General features: G+C 31.4%; 1 protein-coding gene and 1 long non-coding RNA gene across 2 annotated transcripts; both read right to left on the minus strand.

Annotated features, from left to right (window-relative positions):
- Nucleotides 1-6,973: 6,973 nt before the first annotated feature.
- Nucleotides 6,974-15,183, minus strand: LOC145283820 (uncharacterized). Its single transcript, XR_013868763.1, has 3 exons — nt 15,034-15,183; nt 9,698-9,760; nt 6,974-7,207 (listed from the first exon to the last, which is right to left on the minus strand). It is a non-coding gene; the product is annotated as an uncharacterized LOC145283820 (long non-coding RNA).
- Nucleotides 15,184-16,188: 1,005 nt separating this feature from the next.
- LOC145283987 (uncharacterized) lies at nt 16,189-17,307 on the minus strand. Its single transcript, XM_080133083.1, has one exon. The coding sequence runs from the start codon at nt 17,305-17,307 to the stop codon at nt 16,189-16,191; it is 1,119 nt and encodes a 372-aa protein (XP_079989209.1).
- Nucleotides 17,308-18,194: the final 887 nt, after the last annotated feature.

Raw genomic sequence — 18,194 nt, forward strand, 5'->3', positions numbered from 1 at the left:
GTGGATGAGTCATATTTTTTCCGACGAAAGTATAATAGGGGACGTGTGAGGAAGGGCGTTTGGCTTTTTGGCGCAGTGGAAAGAGGCTCGAATTTGTGCAATTTCGCAATAGTGGAAAATAGGGATCGAGATACCCTGTTTCCAATCATAAATTCATGGTGCCTGCCAGGAACAAGAATTATTTCTGACGGTTGGGCGGCTTACCAAGGACTTGATCGACTCACTCAAGGAATTTATGAGCACGACACTGTCGTCCACGAAGACAACTTCGTTGATCCGTTGGACCCTTCAGTGCACACACAGACTATTGAAGGACTATAGTCACACGGCAAAAAACATATACGAAAGTTCGGGAATCGACAAAATATGTTCGGCTTGCATCTGATGGAATTTTTATGGCGAAAAAGAGAGAAGGGTGAATGTTTTCCACGAATCATCAGATGCATCCGCGAACAGTATTCGTTTTAAAAATTAACTGTTTAATAAAGTTCTATGTTCTTAAAATAATTCTATGTTCTTCAAATAATTCTTTCTTAAAATAATTCATAACTGTTTTTCGTTTTAAAAATTAACTGTTTAATAAAATTCTATGTTCTTCAAATAATTCTATGTTATTAAAATAATTCTTTCTTAAAATAATTTATAACTGTTTTATAAAGTTCTATGTTCTTCCTTTGTTAAAAAAATAACTTATTCAAACAGTTCATTTAAATTAACAAGAAAAAGAAAAATTGAAACAGGTGCCTCCCGGTGATTCTGTTTGCGTCCTTTTTAGTTTGGCAGGAGTTGCGTCCCTTGATTTCCCTGTAAACTGCAATCCTGCCTGTTAAATGTTGTACAAATTCTATAATTGAATAACCCCCCTAAAAAAAAATATATATATAAAAAATAATAAAAAATAAAAAAATAAAACTGTTTTTATAAACCGCTCGTGAAAACTTAATTTTTTAGATCAATTAAAAAGCATGAAAAAAAAAAAAAAAATGAACGAATCTCTTAGTAAACGAGAATTGCCTCCCTCTGCACAGTGACACATTGTAAAACAGCGTTGATGGAAGTGTATGTTTATATCTTTCAATAATGCTTTACGCGCGTGCACACACACACACACACACACACACACACACACACACACACACACACACACACACACACACACACACACACACACACACGGAATATGTGAATGTTTTAATCAGCAATAAATGAATTTGCAAAGTCAGTTAAATTTGAAAAAATAAAAAGTAAAAATCCAAATTAGTTTTTTGTTCGTTATATCCTTCTCTATTTTTGACTATGGGCTAAATAGTATTAGTACCTGTGTTTTTATAATGGGTCATTTCAATCTTGTTTTATGATTAGCTTTATTACCTTTGGCTGTTAGCAAAGAAAGAAAAGAAGAGAGAAAGAGAGAGAGGGTGAGAGAAAGAGTATCAAATAAGAGTGATTGGTCACACAATATAATGTGAGAGATAAACAAAAACTTAATAAGATACTTGTACATTACTGCTAATCAGAACAATCAAGACGGATTGAACCCCCCCCCCTCAACATAATTCAATCCCAAAGCAAGGAATATTTGAACAAGTATTCTAGGAACGATTTCATGATAATTTGTTGGTCTTTAAACTTTTCAGAATTATTTCTATAAGTAATGTCATTCAACCCAAGGGAAACCATAAGCTACAAATCCCGAATTGTCTCCCTTTAACTGCGTTAGTGGCTGAGCCTTCGATTAATTTCCATTCTATTTAGTTTGCTTTGATCACGTCTCCTCCATACTAGATGTTCAGAAAAGTATACTACTATTTAATTTGCTTAGGCTTATTTTATTCTTCTTAAACAAAAACTACTGATTTAATTACCTAAAAAGATACAAAAAAAAAAAAAAAAGGAAAAAATTTCACAGTATTTGGCTCCTGAAAGTCACAGATTAATTTGTAAAGGACCATCCATGGTTTTGGATTTGAGATTAATGGTTTATGGGTTATCCTTTTTTCTCCCAACTAACCCGATTTAGACGGAATACCTTTTTTTTTTACATAAGAAAACCACTAATTTAATTAATTACCCAAAAACTAATTTTCTAGAAAAAACAGTGTATGTTTATCTCAAACAGATATGTGACCTTCACAACGTTATGACTGACTATAGTTAGTGAGATATGTCGGAAATCACACTACTTTGAAATGGATGGTTTCATATTAATTTGTTTGTCTGCAACACCATTATATATATATATATATATATATATATATATATATATATATATATATATATATATATATACTTTTAATTTTCTGTGATGTATATATATTGAGAATTTTATGTACAGTTTTCCAAAATCCGTTTTCACTTAATAAGAGCTTATTTCTTACCTGGAATAATGATCGTGTGAATATGTGTTAGAAATAGTGTTATTTTAAACAAATTCAACAATTCATATGAAATAGCATTTCACCTAAATGCTACACTGTGTTATATATTATGCTGTACTCAGAAAAATGACAACACTTGGATTTATAAAAATATAAATCAGATTTATTGTGAATGTTTGTGTTGGTGACGGCGAAATGGGAGAGGCTGATTTAGGTTGAGTGTTGGCTAACTGTGAGTGCTGAAATTCAGTCTCTCTCGCTGTTCACCAAAATAAACAACTGGTCCCAATTCCTTACAAGTCTTTTTTTTTTTTTTTAATGTGCTGTGATAGGAGAAAAAAAGGAATAGAAGCAATCTTAGTTTTCAGTTAAAAAAAAAATTCCCCAAGCTTTTCCATATATGGGTAGACACTCCAATATCATGACTCTCCATTCATTCGCAGTAACCATGCCACAATTTTTAAAACTGACATCAGATAAATGATATTCGATCAATACTACATGTGATTCTGCTCAAATCTAAATTTCAGAATTTTGTAATTTTATTATCAATTTCAACATTTGTTTAACATAGGAAGCTGATACTATATGCCACACATGTTGTTTATTTTCTGACCAGAAAGAGAAATAAACCAAGTTTTTCTCTTTTTCTCTCTCTGTTCTTTTTTATTTATTAAATTTTAGGATGATGAATACTGTAACTCGACAAGTTGTATCAGATATAATTCCTAATCCTTACTTATTGTTCTTACTATAATCGTTATGAACTACACACCCTTTGTTTATCTGAATAGTGACCATTAGAGCTTGTGTAAAAAGCTTTCTCCAGGTGTTATCCTCACACGGCACCATGACATAAGAACTACTAGTTGTTACCCCTATCCATGATCTCTGATCTATACTTACTGCAATAGAGACTTGGCAGTTCTTTTTCATCTCTGCCAGATTATGCCAGAAAAACGACATCTCACACGACTCTAGAACTTATAGGGTAGACAAGACTGGAGACTTTGCATAGCTTACTAATGCCGCCTTGGCATGATCCAGTAGCTATGTTAAAGTCCAGCAATCATTTCTGACTCTAATTCGAACTTAGCTGACAGTTTGGATTCACTCTTCATGCCAGGTCATGTGGGTTATGGGAGCAGAAAGTTTAAAATACTATAAATTATGTGAGTGATCCCTATCCAACAACGAGACATCTACAGCAACCACAGCAGATCTTGAGTTAAAAAATGTAGTATAATGCAGGATCCTATAGTAATGCCATATATCTCTATCTGGATTTCTTGCTTGAAGTTATCTGGGAGCGCTTGAGTTATGCTGTGTAGCAGCTTCTTAAAATCGTGTGCAGTAATTATTCTGGGTGACAAATGACGAACTGACAATAAATTGAGTTGTAGCTTCAAATAGCTCAATAACATGTGAACATCCAGGAAATATTTCCTCAGCATACCCACCATAATTTTATACAGCCAATATCTCTGGGTAAAGATCTCTAGTCTGGATACCTGCCTGTTTAGCCTTTGTGTTGCATTTGTCATTGAAACCACAATGCTCTTCAGACTCAAGATAAGCTCATTTATCTGTTGTCTGAAACCTCATACCTTGTTCATAATCAAAATACTATCCTCTACCACATGCAGCATCTATTCCTGCATATTCGTTTATTGTTTTAGTGTTTTTGGATTACTTGGAGGTCACCCTCTGTTGTTACTCCAAAAAGGTAGCTTAAAACATTCCCTACAAATGACAATATAGCACACTTTGATCTGTTGGCCATTGACCTATAGTCTTCATATTTGGATCGTAAGTGTTGACGTTTCTTTTTAATTTCCGTAAACTCTTCATTTACATTATTAATCAGGCTCTCAAACGTGACGTCTCCAATGAACACCTATGGAGAAAGCCTCTCTAGACATACGACCTGGTTTTTAATTGTTTAGTTCCAGCATAACGATAGCGCAGAGAAAGCTCGCAATGCCTCTGTATGAAAGAGGTTGCAGGGAAGAGAAAAGGGAATTATCCACTAAGTTTCGAAGCCAGTTTGGAACTCTGTGATGGCAGGATAGGATGCTCCGAGCAGCTCTTGCTCAGATGTGGCAACAGTACTTCATTCTAGAAGGTAGTTGGCTCTTATACAGGCAGAGGATAGCATTGGCAGTGAGATATCTACTGGAGTAGTAGAATGATCGAACAATTTTTCCAGCGATCTTGGCAACAGATTTGATGTATGTGTTCCATTTCAGATCAGAAGTGAAGGTCAGTTTCAGGAGCTTTCCAAAACATGGAGTCTCCCAAAGGCGAGACCCATTCATATCAATCGAAGCCAGGTGGGGGAGGGGGTTAACGCATTCATGATGGAAAGAGAGAGGCTTGGTTTTAGATGCATTAAATTAACCTGCCACCTTTTCCCCCATTGCACCATGTACCCAAGAATTAGAGATATCTTAGTTATTGTCGGTCTTGGAAGTGCTGCTATAGATTGCGATGTCGTCTGCATAAATGTCTACGAATGATCTAAGAATGTAATTTGGGAGATTATTGATGAAGATCAGGAAGAGAGTTGGGCTCAGAATGGAACTCTGGGACGCTGGCATTGATACTATGAGCTGATTTCTGCTCATCGACTACTATTCTTATAAGTTTATCAGAAAGAAAGGATTTAATAATTAAGAGGACATTTCCAGCTATTCCGCAGCTGGAAATCTTAATCTTATGCCATATCCTATCAAAAGCCTTTGATATGTCAAGAGCAATTGCCTTAGAAACCAACTACAAAGTGTGACAAGAAATCTGTGTAAACATTATCTTTACCTTTAAGGTGTTGTATGGTGAAATTGTAATCAACTATACTTAAAGTCCATGTGACCATTTGATTGCACCACAAAAAGTTCAATAACTAGGACGAATTATTCTAATTGTTTTTTTTTCTCAATTCATTTTGGATTATTGAGTCTGGGTACACTCAACCTTGATTATTCAACACATGGGAATAATTTTTCGCATCACCGTGATTTAAAATATAATTATCCAAGGATATGTGTTTTATCGTCTTATGACTCATCATATATATATATATATATATATATAATAGATACACATATACATGCACACACATATACATGCACACACATATACACGCAACCATGAATGCATTCCATGTATATTTTAGGTATTTTAAGAATGATTGGTGATGTAGCAAACTTAAAATCGGCATTGTATTTTGTAATTATTATTTTTTTTTTACTTTTTGATAATTCGAGCAGTCATCACTTTTACAACTGCCACATCCTTAATAACTAAATTTAATTTCGTTAAAAACTGGTGGAGACATTGGAAGGAAAAGAAGCACTCAAATTCAATTTCTAGATTATTGAGAAATCGAACTTAATATAAATCTAACTGTGGTTCTTCCATCATCATCATCATCATCATCATCATCATCATCATCATCATCATCGTCGTCGTCGTTGTCATCGTCGTCGTCATCATCATCGTCGTCATCGTCATCATCGTCATCATCATCATCTTCTTCTTCTTCTTCTTCTTCTTCTTTGGTTTAACATCCATCCGTTTTACATGCTGGCATGTGTTGGACAGTTTTTAGAAATTGACTTTCAAACTAACCTATCTCTGGCCAGGTCTTTATTTATTCCTTTTCCACTCAAGTCTATTTTTTTATCCCATGTTTTTCTTGATTTTCTCCTTTGAACTTAGTAGCATATAATGCTACTAAACCTTATCTCTAGAATCCTTTAAAGAGATCACGATATGGTGATTGCAGAGAATGAATCATGACTGTATCATGGATAAATACGTGAGTGCACATCTTTCATTGCTTAGATTTATTTTACTTTTTTTGTTTTACATAGGCATCACCACTTATCAAGGCCAAGAGGCCACTCGAGGATAAGGGTTAAAGAGTGTACAGTAGAAATTGGACAATATAGTAATTGCTAGTAATGGAAATTCGGTAAATTTGTTAACTCATATGGAACGGCTCATCAAAAACTTGTTTACGTTAGACAACCATATTGTAGTCAGGAAAACGGAAGACAATTCCATAGGCGTGCAGTTCTAAGAAAGAAGCTTTGTTCATGGAATCTACGTTTAGGTTTAGGCACAGATAAAGAGTGGGGGAAATTAGTGATAGTGTTTTCTGCTAGACGGATGTGCATATGGTACATATGGTTTTGTATTTTTATTTTCCCCTGATCACCAATATGCCAACTTGGCCATTTTTGCGGTCAGTTTGTTGACGGTTTTGAGCAAGTCAGGGTTAAAACAAAAAAACAAAAAAAAAAAACAAAAAAATTAAATTAAAAACAATAAATAAAAATAAACTTAACTTTTCCACATCTACTAATTCCAGAATTCTCATTTATTCTTTCAATGTGGCCATACAACCGAACTCTTTTGCTCCTACCTTGATTGACAGTGTTCATTAGTAGTGGCTGAAGTTTCCATAACTTACTCCATCCATTCTTAATTCTTGCAATTACACAAACACCTGTTATGATTAAAACTGTAAAGGATCAGAAATTTAATTTAATCTTTTCAGGAAAGACAAATAAATAAAGCAACAAACGAAATGGTATTATAAGTATTTTTAATATCTTATAAATCTTGCTTTGGGAAAGCACCCATACCATTTAAGGAAATATTAAGGGATTGCAGTAATTTTCCAATTTTACTCAAATCCATATCCAAATTAAGTGTCTTTGCGAATTGTAATGCCATTCCAAGTAAGTCTTGTCCTGTTATAGTATCTTCTGAAGATTTTGCTTGTTGTTTCTTTGATTTCGATTTTGATTTCACGCTTGAAACTGAAAAAAAAAATCTCTGTAATAATTTTTTGTTTTATGATCACAGATAATTAAATATAATCTTTCTCCATCTCTCCTAAATACTAACTCAGTCTGATAATACTAAGCTAGCAGTGACAATAGATGCATTAATATAGAATATCAAATATAGATTTAATTATGTGAGATGTTAAATGTGATATGAAAATAGGGAGTTTGAGAAGAAACCAGCGATGAAAGAAGTGAGGAAGACAAAAAAAAGAAGAGAATGAACAAAAAAAGGAAATCTTTAGTTTTTAATGTTGATTTGTTGACACATTGGTATTGGAGAAATTAATTTTTCTTCGAGTTATATCGAATTCATTCTTTAGGATCTTTTTTCGTAATGTTTCTGAAATATTAATTTTTCTTTTTTTATTGTTACAATTTACGATGCTTTATTTAAAAAAAAAACAAAAAAACAAAAATAAATTCATTCATTTTTTTTAACCACTGAAAATCATAAACCGTAAAGATGTTTTTTGTTTAAATAAAATAATACATTTCTAATAATATTCAAATAAAAATAATAAGTTCATTATATTCTGTGATCATTATTTGATAAATACTGAAAATGTGATTAAAATTAGTTCGTTTCCTGATTTTTGGTGAATTTTTAAGTAAAGGGAAGGTCAAAATGCTTATACATTTTGAGCATCGGCATTCATTTTGCACGTAAACATCAGTGTAAATTTTTTTTATAATTTAGAAAATTAAAAACAATAGAAAGAAAAAAATTGATGTCCCGAATCATTGAGGAAACAAATAATTTTAAAAATAGGATAATTTCTAACAATAAATTTAAAGAAGTATGAGTGGAAAAAATGGCAAAAGAAAAAAAATGATAAATCTATCTATATATCTAGAAAAGTGAAAATGTGTGTGTGTGTGTCTGTCTGTGTACTCTTCTCTACGAAATAACTCTGTCAGTTTTCGGTCTACAGACTCGAGATTTAACATAAGGGGTATTGAGATTTAAGAAAATATTTTTAATCGGTTTTCGGTCAGAAATTTGGCTGTCAGGGGGTCAAAGTTTAACGATTTGACCTTTTAAAACTCTACCAAACTCCTCCGCCAATTTTGGGTCTAAACACTTGAAATTTTAGATATAGGTTACTTGGACATGTATTTAACTTTATAATTTGCTTTGAGCCCAAAACAATAAATGTTAAGGGTCATAATTGGGGTCAAAATTAAAAAAAAATTGACCTCTGCGGTGTCTGCCAAATTGCTCAGTCAAGTTTTTGTCTAAACATTTGAAATTTTACATAAAGTGTATTCAGACATAGGGCAAGCTTTTTAATCGTTTTTTTTTTTTTTGCTGTAAATGTGGCTTCCAAGGGGTCTAGCAAACTATTCAGCCAATTTTGGGGTTAAACATTTGAAAATTTACATAGAGGGTATTCAAACATGTAGCAAGCTTTTAAATCAGTTTTTGGGCGAAATATTTGCTGCCAAGAGGTCCAAGTTGAAAAAAGTTGACCTTTGCAGACTCTTTCAAATTTCTCCGCCAATTTTGGATCTAAACACTTGAACCTTTAGATGTAGGTTACCTGGACATGAGTCAAACTTTTCAATATATATGAACAGTACACAGGGCCCGAGCAAAGCCGGACTGAATTGCTAGTAAATAAATAAAATGTATGTTTATAAATTTTATTAGTAAATAATCAATTTCTTTCACATTTTAATTCTATTTAATCATTAATAAATAATTGCTTTAATGAATAAAACATTTTAGAATAAATCAAGTATAACTGACTTTTTGAACAACATTTAAAAATTTTTTATTTCAAATTCTAAGGAAAAACATTTGTAAACATACATCATAAATATTTGTAGAGTATTAGTGAATAAAAAAATTTATGCGAAGTGAAATTATTTTAGAGAAAAATAAATACATTCTTACTTGTGTATATTCAAAACTATTTTAATTAAATAAGCTCTTCTTTTTTTATTACAATAAACTTAAACTAATTAAACGAAATTATTGCAATTACCGTGATTCGTACTTTTGTGAAAATCTGTGGCCATTTGTGTCTACACGAATGAAGACATTTCTTTGAACAAAAATCACTTTTTAAAAAAAAATAAATAACTAAGCAATGTTTAATTTGAAAAGTATGTACAATTTCTTTAATTCGGTATTTTAAGATTATAATTTACTAATTATCGTTGAAATAATTTCAGAAAACTGATAGTTATTTTTCCAGAGAGAAAGTAATTAATTTGGACTTGAAATTCGATTGAATTTTTGTCATTTTTTCCCACATTTACCGCAGTATTATGTTTTTAACGCGTAAATATACATTTTTTCTTTGTGGGGATTAACTTTGATTTTTTATTATTCAAGCGCAATTAAAATTTAAACGTAAATTAAAAAAATATATGATAAACGCCTTTTAAGAAGCATAGGCGTGTGTTTTTTCGGCTAGTATAAAAAGATTGAAGCTAATTTTTCATGATACTTACCACTGAGCAAGACAGCACATAAAAGCAATAAAGTCAAAGTAAACTTCATCTTGAGATTAAAGCCTGAAAAATCCAAAATGAATTCTTGTTAATATATAAAGATAAGATAATTTTGTTAATATATAAAGATACTAGTTTTTTTTAAAACGTTGTGCTATTTTAAGGCTTTGAAATTTCTTCGAACAATTAGTCCAAGGGAGATTGAAAATTTAACTTTCGGTGCGAATATTTCTAATTTTGACTTGTGTATAGCAAATTATGTAAATGTGAGACCATTTTTTCTTTTTCTTGTTTTTGTTACATTTCTTTTTCACTGTAATATTAAAACTTTGTTTAAATATATGGTCTCTAACAATGAAATGGCCGTTGAGAAGCAATTCTGCTGGACACGATTGTTTAAGCCTTGTTGGAATCAAAATCAATTTATCATTGCTCAATAGTAGAATGTTTGAATCTAAAAACTGAATACCTATGTATTCTTAAACCTAATCATGAAAACAGACTCAATACACATAGTGGGAGAGAGAGAGAGAGAGAGAGAGAGAGAGAGAGAGAGAGAGAGAGAGAGAGAGAGAGAGAGAGAGAGAGAGAGAGAGAGTTGCTTTTTTAAAATGAAATTATACGGTTGATTTTTTTCAAATAAAATTATACAGTTGATTATTTTCAAATAAAATTATGCAGCTGATTTTTTTAGAAAAAAAATTATGCAGCTGATTTTTTTAGAAAAAAAATTATACAGTGGATTTTTTTAGAAAAAAAATTATACAGTGGATTTTTTTAGAAAAGAAATTATACAGTGGATTTTTTTAGAAAAAAAATTATACAGTGGATTTTTTTAGAAAAAAAAATATACAGTGGATTTTTTTAGAAAAAAAATTATACAGTGGATTTTTTTATATAAAATGATGAAGTTTATTATTTAAAATAAAATTATGCAGTTGAATATTCTCAAATAAAATTATGCAGTTGACTTTTTCAAATAAAATTACGCATATGATTTTTCAAATAAAATTATGCATATGATTTTTCAAATAAAATTACACAGTTGATTTTTTTTTAAAATAAAATTATACAGTTGATTTTTTCAGATAAAATTGTACAGTTAATTTTTTTCAAATAACATCTTACAGTTGATTTTTTTCAAATAAAATTATACAATTGATTTTTTGCAGATAAAATTATACAGTTGATTTTTTTCAAATAAAATTATAGTTTATTTTTCGAATAAATTATACTGTTGATTTTTTTCAACTAAGATTATTACTTGATTTTTTAAATAAAATTATGCAGTTGATTTTTTAAAATTAAATTATACAGTTGATTTTCAAATAAAATTATACAGTTGATTTTTTCAAATAAAATTATATGGTTGATTTTTCAAATAAATTATACAGTTGATTTTTTCAAATAAAATTGTACAGTTGGTTTTTTTCTCAAATATAATTATACGGTTGATTCTTTCAAATAAAATTATACAGCTGATTTTTTTCAGATAAAATTTTGCAGTTGATTTTTTCAAATAAAATTATTACAGTTGAATTTTTTCTCAAATAAAATTATTACAGTTGAATTTTTCTCAAATAAAATTATACAGTTGATTTTTTTCAAATAAAATTATACAGTTGATTTTTTCAAATAACATTTTACAGTTCATTTTTTCAAATAAAATTATACAAAAGACTTTTTCAAATAAAATTATACAGTTGATCTTTTTCAAATAAAATTATAGAGTTGATTTCTCGAATAAAATTATACTGTTGATTTTTTCAACTAAAATTATAACTTGATTTTTTAAATAAAATTATACAGTTGGATTTTTCAAATAAAATTATACAGTTGATTTTTCCTATAAAATCATACAGTTGATTTTTCAAATAAAATTATGCAGTTGTTTTTTGTCAAATAAAATTTTGCACTTGATTTTTCAAATAAAATTATGCAGCTGATTTTTTAAAAATAATATTTTAAAGTTTTTTATAGTCATCTTTAACATGTGTAAAGTCGACAATTTGTATTTGTTGTTTAGTAACTAAAAGCATTTTCTTATCAATTGTGATAGATACGTGGAAAATATTCAATCTCTGGCCCTAAACGTAAGAGAACATTTTTTTTCGTTTAAAAGAAGGTGAGGCAATTAATCATTCTTACACAAACGAAAGCTTGAAGTTTTGCAGTTGTCTTTTCTTGTTTTTGTAAGAAATGGCTGATTTTTCTAAGTTTCTGTTCAAACTTTAAGCTTTTCAAAAACTAAACTGCCGGTTCTTATTATTATCAGGTTGAGATTTTATCATTTGGGAACAAAATTAATACTAAGTTAAAATGTTGTATTTGAAAAGCGCATCATTTAATGATTTAAATTGCTATTCGTATCAGAATGAGAGTTTAGTTACTAATCCATCTGCTTACCGACATGATCCATTGTGCTTTATTAGCAATAGACATTTTAATAATAATAATAATAATAATAATAATAATAATAATAATATGAAGAAAATCAAATATGGTACCAATAATTATAGGAGCACTAGAAGCAGTCTTAAAAAACTTGGAAAAAAAGACTAGGCAAAATCGGAATCAAGAGAAAGATTGACATTATATAACAAACAGTAATGCTGAAACAGTAAAAATTTTAAGGAAAACCTTTGAATGCGGAATTAATCCACATGAGCTATAATTGCTCATTGGCAACTTAGAAGTAAAATAAACAGATAGAGGAACGCCATATAAAGCCAAGAAAACTGAAATCGCAAAATTGTAAGTTAATTACTCCCCCCTCCAAAGAAGAGTGCAATGTTGGCATCGACTGGCACCACACCAACTAAGCAGACCTCTAATGAATGAGTGTGAAAAGAACTGGAATATTGGGGAGGCTTATTGCCAAATTCCAGTGAAGACTAAGAGTCATTACCAGCAAGAAGTCAATGGTCAATGGCTATTGCGCTAACACAAATTCATTTGCAAAGGTTATCAAAAGAGGTGGAGAGTACTGGAAATTGGGGGAAACTTGTTGTCACCCAGACTGCAGGAAGTACCACCGGTTGTCATCAGTAAGCAATCTCTGGTAATGACCCGTATAAGAAATGCTAGTGAGCAAAAGTACATAATGAAGACCACGGAAAGGCTAATTATTGCAGCAAGAAACACTGAAAAAATGAACAAGGCAGAAAATAGAGAAACAAAGGATAAAACGAGAAAATAAGATGGAGGAGAAACAGCTATGCAGACGATTTATAAGACGGACGCTTTATAAGGATAACAAAAGATGAGCCTAACGAAAACATTTGGACATGGCTACGAAATAATAATAACAAATAATAAGAGAAATTCCATGATAATTTCTACAGCAACCTGGATATTATGATGATGATGATGATGATGATGATGATGATGATGATGATGATGATGATGATGATATTCATTTAGAAATAATAAATGTGTATTGTGGTTAATAACATTAAGAAAGAATGACTCTTTCTTCTTCCATAAACAAAATTGTTAACTAAATATTTTAAAATAAGACGAACGTGTCTCTTACTTATTTATTTAAAATTGTAGAAATTTAATTCTTTTTAGGACAATCAAGATTCTCTATCTTTCTTACCGTAAAAATAATTGTTAGTTAAATATTCTTCAAATCAATTAAAACTAATATCACTTTTTGAAATGCATTTATTTAAAATTGTTTTAATCGATTGTATAACATAATTTGATTTTGGAACAATTCATTTTAAAATGGGCAAAATCGATTTTTTTTGCCTTAGTGACATCAGATTAATAATCAACCATCATTTCTGCTAATTGGACGATCTCATTTTTTTTAAATGTGTGTAAAAGGTGATAACGTACAAGCGAACATGGAATGCTTTGTGTAATGATAAGAACATGATAAGAAAACAAATGTTTCAAATGGTAAGTTTTACTGTCTCAACAGTTAACAGATTAAGAAGATAGAAAAACGAAATGCTTGTAACTTGCCAGAGAACTGAAATCAATATGGGACATATAAGTGTTAATACCAATAATTGTAGAAGCACTAAGAACAAGTACTACCCCCCCCCCAAAAAAAAAAAACTGTAAAAAGACTAGGAGAAAATGGAATCAAAGGGAAAATTAACAACATACAATGATAAAAACCGCTGAAATCATCAGGAACATCCTTGAATGCGGAAATCAACTCATATAACCATCTACATTTAAATTAAAATAGAAATAGAACAATATCATAGAAAGAACATTGCATGAGACCAAAGAAACTGAAACTTTCGAACTAAACCAATGAAAACCATGCAAACACCGTATACATGTGTGTGAGGCTGATAATATGCAAAATCATCATTAATGGTTAAGGAGGATGGAAAGATCGAGACGTGAGAACATTGGAACCTTGAAAATGCTCATTGCCACTCAAATTTCAGAGAAAACCAATGGTCGCTGTCATCAAGAAAACAATAGTAAATAGCTGTTGCGATAACACAAAGTGACTTGCAACGGTTATTAGAAAAAGGCAGAGAGTATTAGAAAACTGGAGAAAATTATTGTCATTCACACTCCAAGGAGCACCACTGGTTATTTTCAGTGAACAATCACTGGAAACTCCTAGTGAGTAAATAATAACAACAACGACGACGACGACGACGACGACGACGACGACGACGACGATGACGACGACGACAACAACAACAACAACAACAACAATAATAATAATAATAATAATAATAATAATAATAATAATAATAATAATAATAATCCCATAATGTTATTCCCCCCACACGCACACAAAAAAAGGAAGAAAAAATTGTGGCATTGTCATCTGTTGGTACAATAAATAAATAAATAATCGTAAAGAGTGAAGGATGATTGAAAGACTGATGAATAAGAGCACCATCCTGACCTCCACTGGAATGGCACAGAGAGTACTGGGATCCTGAGGAGGCTTGTCACTCAAATTCCTGAGAAAGCCAATAGCTAATTTATAGTAAACAGCTGCTACAAAAGCATAAAGTGATTTAAAACTGGTATTGAAAAAAGCCGAGAGGGCGGGAAATCTGTGGAGACGTATTGTCACTCAGATTCTAGAGAATGTCATGTGTTGTTTTCAATGAGCAATCACTAATAATGACTTGTGTACGAACTTCTAGTGAGTAAGAAATGAAAGTTTAGTAAAGGATATTAAGTGAAGTTACGTTTGTTTTAGATGCAAATGATAGAAGTGAAACTTGGAAGAAGAAATTAATTTATACCAAATAAAAATTAAAAATAAAATAAGTGTAAAATAAATATTAAAAAAAGGAAGAAAAAAAAAGCAAACGAAAAATAATTGTCCAAATTGAACTTACAATTTGAAACCACACGAATTTCAATATGGCGCCCAGCGGACAATACTTTCTCTTCTCTTACAGATCAGCGTTTGAACAACCCAACGTGTCTTTCTGTATTTATGTCATCTCAGAAAAATTGTTATGACAATTTCGATGAAGTGAATTGTTAACGCAGTTGACACTCATCACCTTTGAGTGGAACGTGCATGTAGATATTAATGACACGTTGGCTAACATTTTTCTTATAGTGATTTATAAATGATTGAGTCAAACCAGACGGTGTGTGTGTGTGTGTGTGTGTGTAATGTGTGTTTAATATAAAAGAAATGACCAGAGTGCTCAATAACGTGTGTGAAAGCATATATGTTTATTGCATAAATAAAACAATACATTAGTTCGATCATTCAAACACTAAAATTCATCTTTTAGGGCAACAAAGAGCAGATGTATTCATTCTTCATTCAATGTACTAATACAGAATCTAATGTATTGAATCATCATCGACTGAAGAATGGATGCATTTGGTATCTTTACATCTAAAAGCTGAATTTTTAGTGTTCCCATGAAATCTAATGTATCAATAAATGATCAAACTAATGTAGAGTATATATATATATATATATATATATATATATATATATATATAGAGAGAGAGAGAGAGAGAGAGAGAGAGAGGGGGGGGGATAAAAAACGGAACAAACCAAGTTATATTTGTATCTCACTATTTTGTCGGAATACTATTTCCAATATATATATATATATATATATATATATATATATATATATATATATATATATGATTATTTTTATTTATTTATTTTTGTAATTATCGTAAACTATATATATATATATGTGTCAGTGGCGTACCTATGTAAAATGGCGCCCATGGCAAAGTTTGAATGTGCGCCCCTTCTTAATAATTTATACCTTAGATATACCTAACCTACATAATATTATAATACAGGCACAATTTTAACGAAAGATAAACCATGAAATGAATGTTTTAATAAAATAATTATATGGTTATTCTTGCTTTAAGAAATAAAATTCTAAATTATCCAAAAAGAAAGGACTACAACATACTTCATTTATTTTTATTATGAAGAAATTGAAGGATAACATACCACAATAAACCTCAATAAATCCGGCCTTTTTTGTTTCAATAATAACATTCTAAAATAACACTTTTCGTGCCTTTATGGAAGCAAATTCGTCTATGATTTTATCAAAGTTAGTTTTCTCTAATTCTTCCCTTTCTATACTCATCAAAGCTAGATCACACAATCTGTCCTGACTCATTGAGGCTCGGAGACATGAAAGAATTAGTTTCAGTTTACTGAAACTTCGCTCGCAGCTTGCAATAGATACTGCCATTGTCAACATTATTTGCAAAGCAATTCGAAGATTGGGAAATACGCTCTCATCACCATATTCAACTATGAATGTCAGAAGGTCTTCAGGACGTGATAACTTTAAGTTGGCACGACTTGATATCAACATTTTGCAATCAATAATCTCCTCATATAATTGCTTGCCATCTATGTCTGAACTGTACACAGCTCCTAAATTTTCACACATAGACTCTAATTGTTCACAGTCAGATGAGTCAGGACCGTAACAAAGGCCTTGGACATCCAACAGAAAGCCAAATTTGGAATCGATGTCAAATAACCGGGAGAATCGATCATCCATCTCTTTGTGCAGGCGGTCTAGAGCTCCCTTCATGACTCGTTTCATTTCATCTGTTCTTGATAACCCGGCATCTCGTGCATTTTCACCAGTCATTCTTGTTTTTCCCCTTGTCCTTCTTTTGATTTCAACGTCCCATTTTTCACAAAGGTTCTTGCCATCTTCCAAGCATTCATCAACTAAATTTTCTCTTGCATCATTGAAATGATCTCTTAGGCCTTTTATGATGTCTAGGGCAGCATTGTGAAAATTCATTGTCTTGTCTTGCAATCGTTTTTGCACTCTATCTATTGGCGTAAGTATTTTGTGCCAAAAACCCAACAATGTTAGAAACTCGTATGTTAGTATGCGATTTACTAGTTGTTTAGCGTCACTCTGGGTATCAATTGTTTGGCTGACATCTTCTATCATGCTGTCTAGTACATCAACGATTTTGTCAAAATACATTTGTACAGGCTTCAATGCTTCTGTTCTAGAACTCCAACGGCTTTCTGCTTCAGCCCTTAAAACCAGTGGGACAGCATCTTTTAATTTCTCCCACCGCTGTGTGGAACGGGAAAAGAAGCTATACAATGAGTCAATAACTCCAAAGAGCGAGACCATTTCTGTGTCTTGCCTGGCTGCCTGAACACCTACAAGGTTAAGTGAATGGTTATCACAATTTACAAACACTGCCACCTTTTTTTTTTCATTTATTCTCTGCTGCACACCACTTCTGTGTCCCGCCATCACAGCAGCATTGTCATAACATTGTGACCGACAATCTTCTATCTTCATCTGGTCTTTCTCCAGTTGTTGCATGATAACTTCAACGAAGCTTGCAGCATCCTTCTGACGTATATGGAGAAAACCCAGAAAGGACTCTCTAACACAAACTGTTTTCCTTTCAAAATCAATATCCACAAACCTTACAACTTCTGAAATCTGCTCACGATGTGCCTGGTCCGGGGTTGAGTCGAATAGAAGACCATAATACTTAGCTTTTTTAATGCTGTCTAGTAAATTCTTGCGAACGGTAGATGCCATAATATGAATAAATTCATTCTGAACACCTGGGGAAATGTAAGATAATGCGTAAGGATGACTTTCAATAAGAGCGAGGTGCATCATCGCGGAAAGACAAAACAAACGGCAAAGTTGACAAAATGCGTCATAGCCGCTAAAAACTGATGGGGTGCAGATGACAGCCGGCTTATCATTATAAGCCTCCGAGTAGTTTTTGATTGTGTTCGAAAGATTAAAGTCTAAAATAATCTTCAAAAGAAAAACAAATGTATTTTCACACGTGAAAAAAAAGTTATGAAGAAAGATACGAAAAATCAAAAATATAGCTAAATTTCAAAGTTTTAGAATTTTCGTAAACATTTTCATTATAACTTTTTTTTTTTGTAAAAATACATGTTTTCTTTTGGAGAATAACTTTAGGCTTTAATCACCATCAAAATCAAAAACTAATGGGGAACGTATAAAAAATTAAAATAACCTGACCT

Source organism: Euprymna scolopes, chromosome 8 (genome assembly GCF_053919585.1).
Source record: "Euprymna scolopes isolate OS-2025 chromosome 8, ASM5391958v1, whole genome shotgun sequence".
Classification (NCBI taxonomy): domain Eukaryota; kingdom Metazoa; phylum Mollusca; class Cephalopoda; order Sepiida; family Sepiolidae; genus Euprymna; species Euprymna scolopes.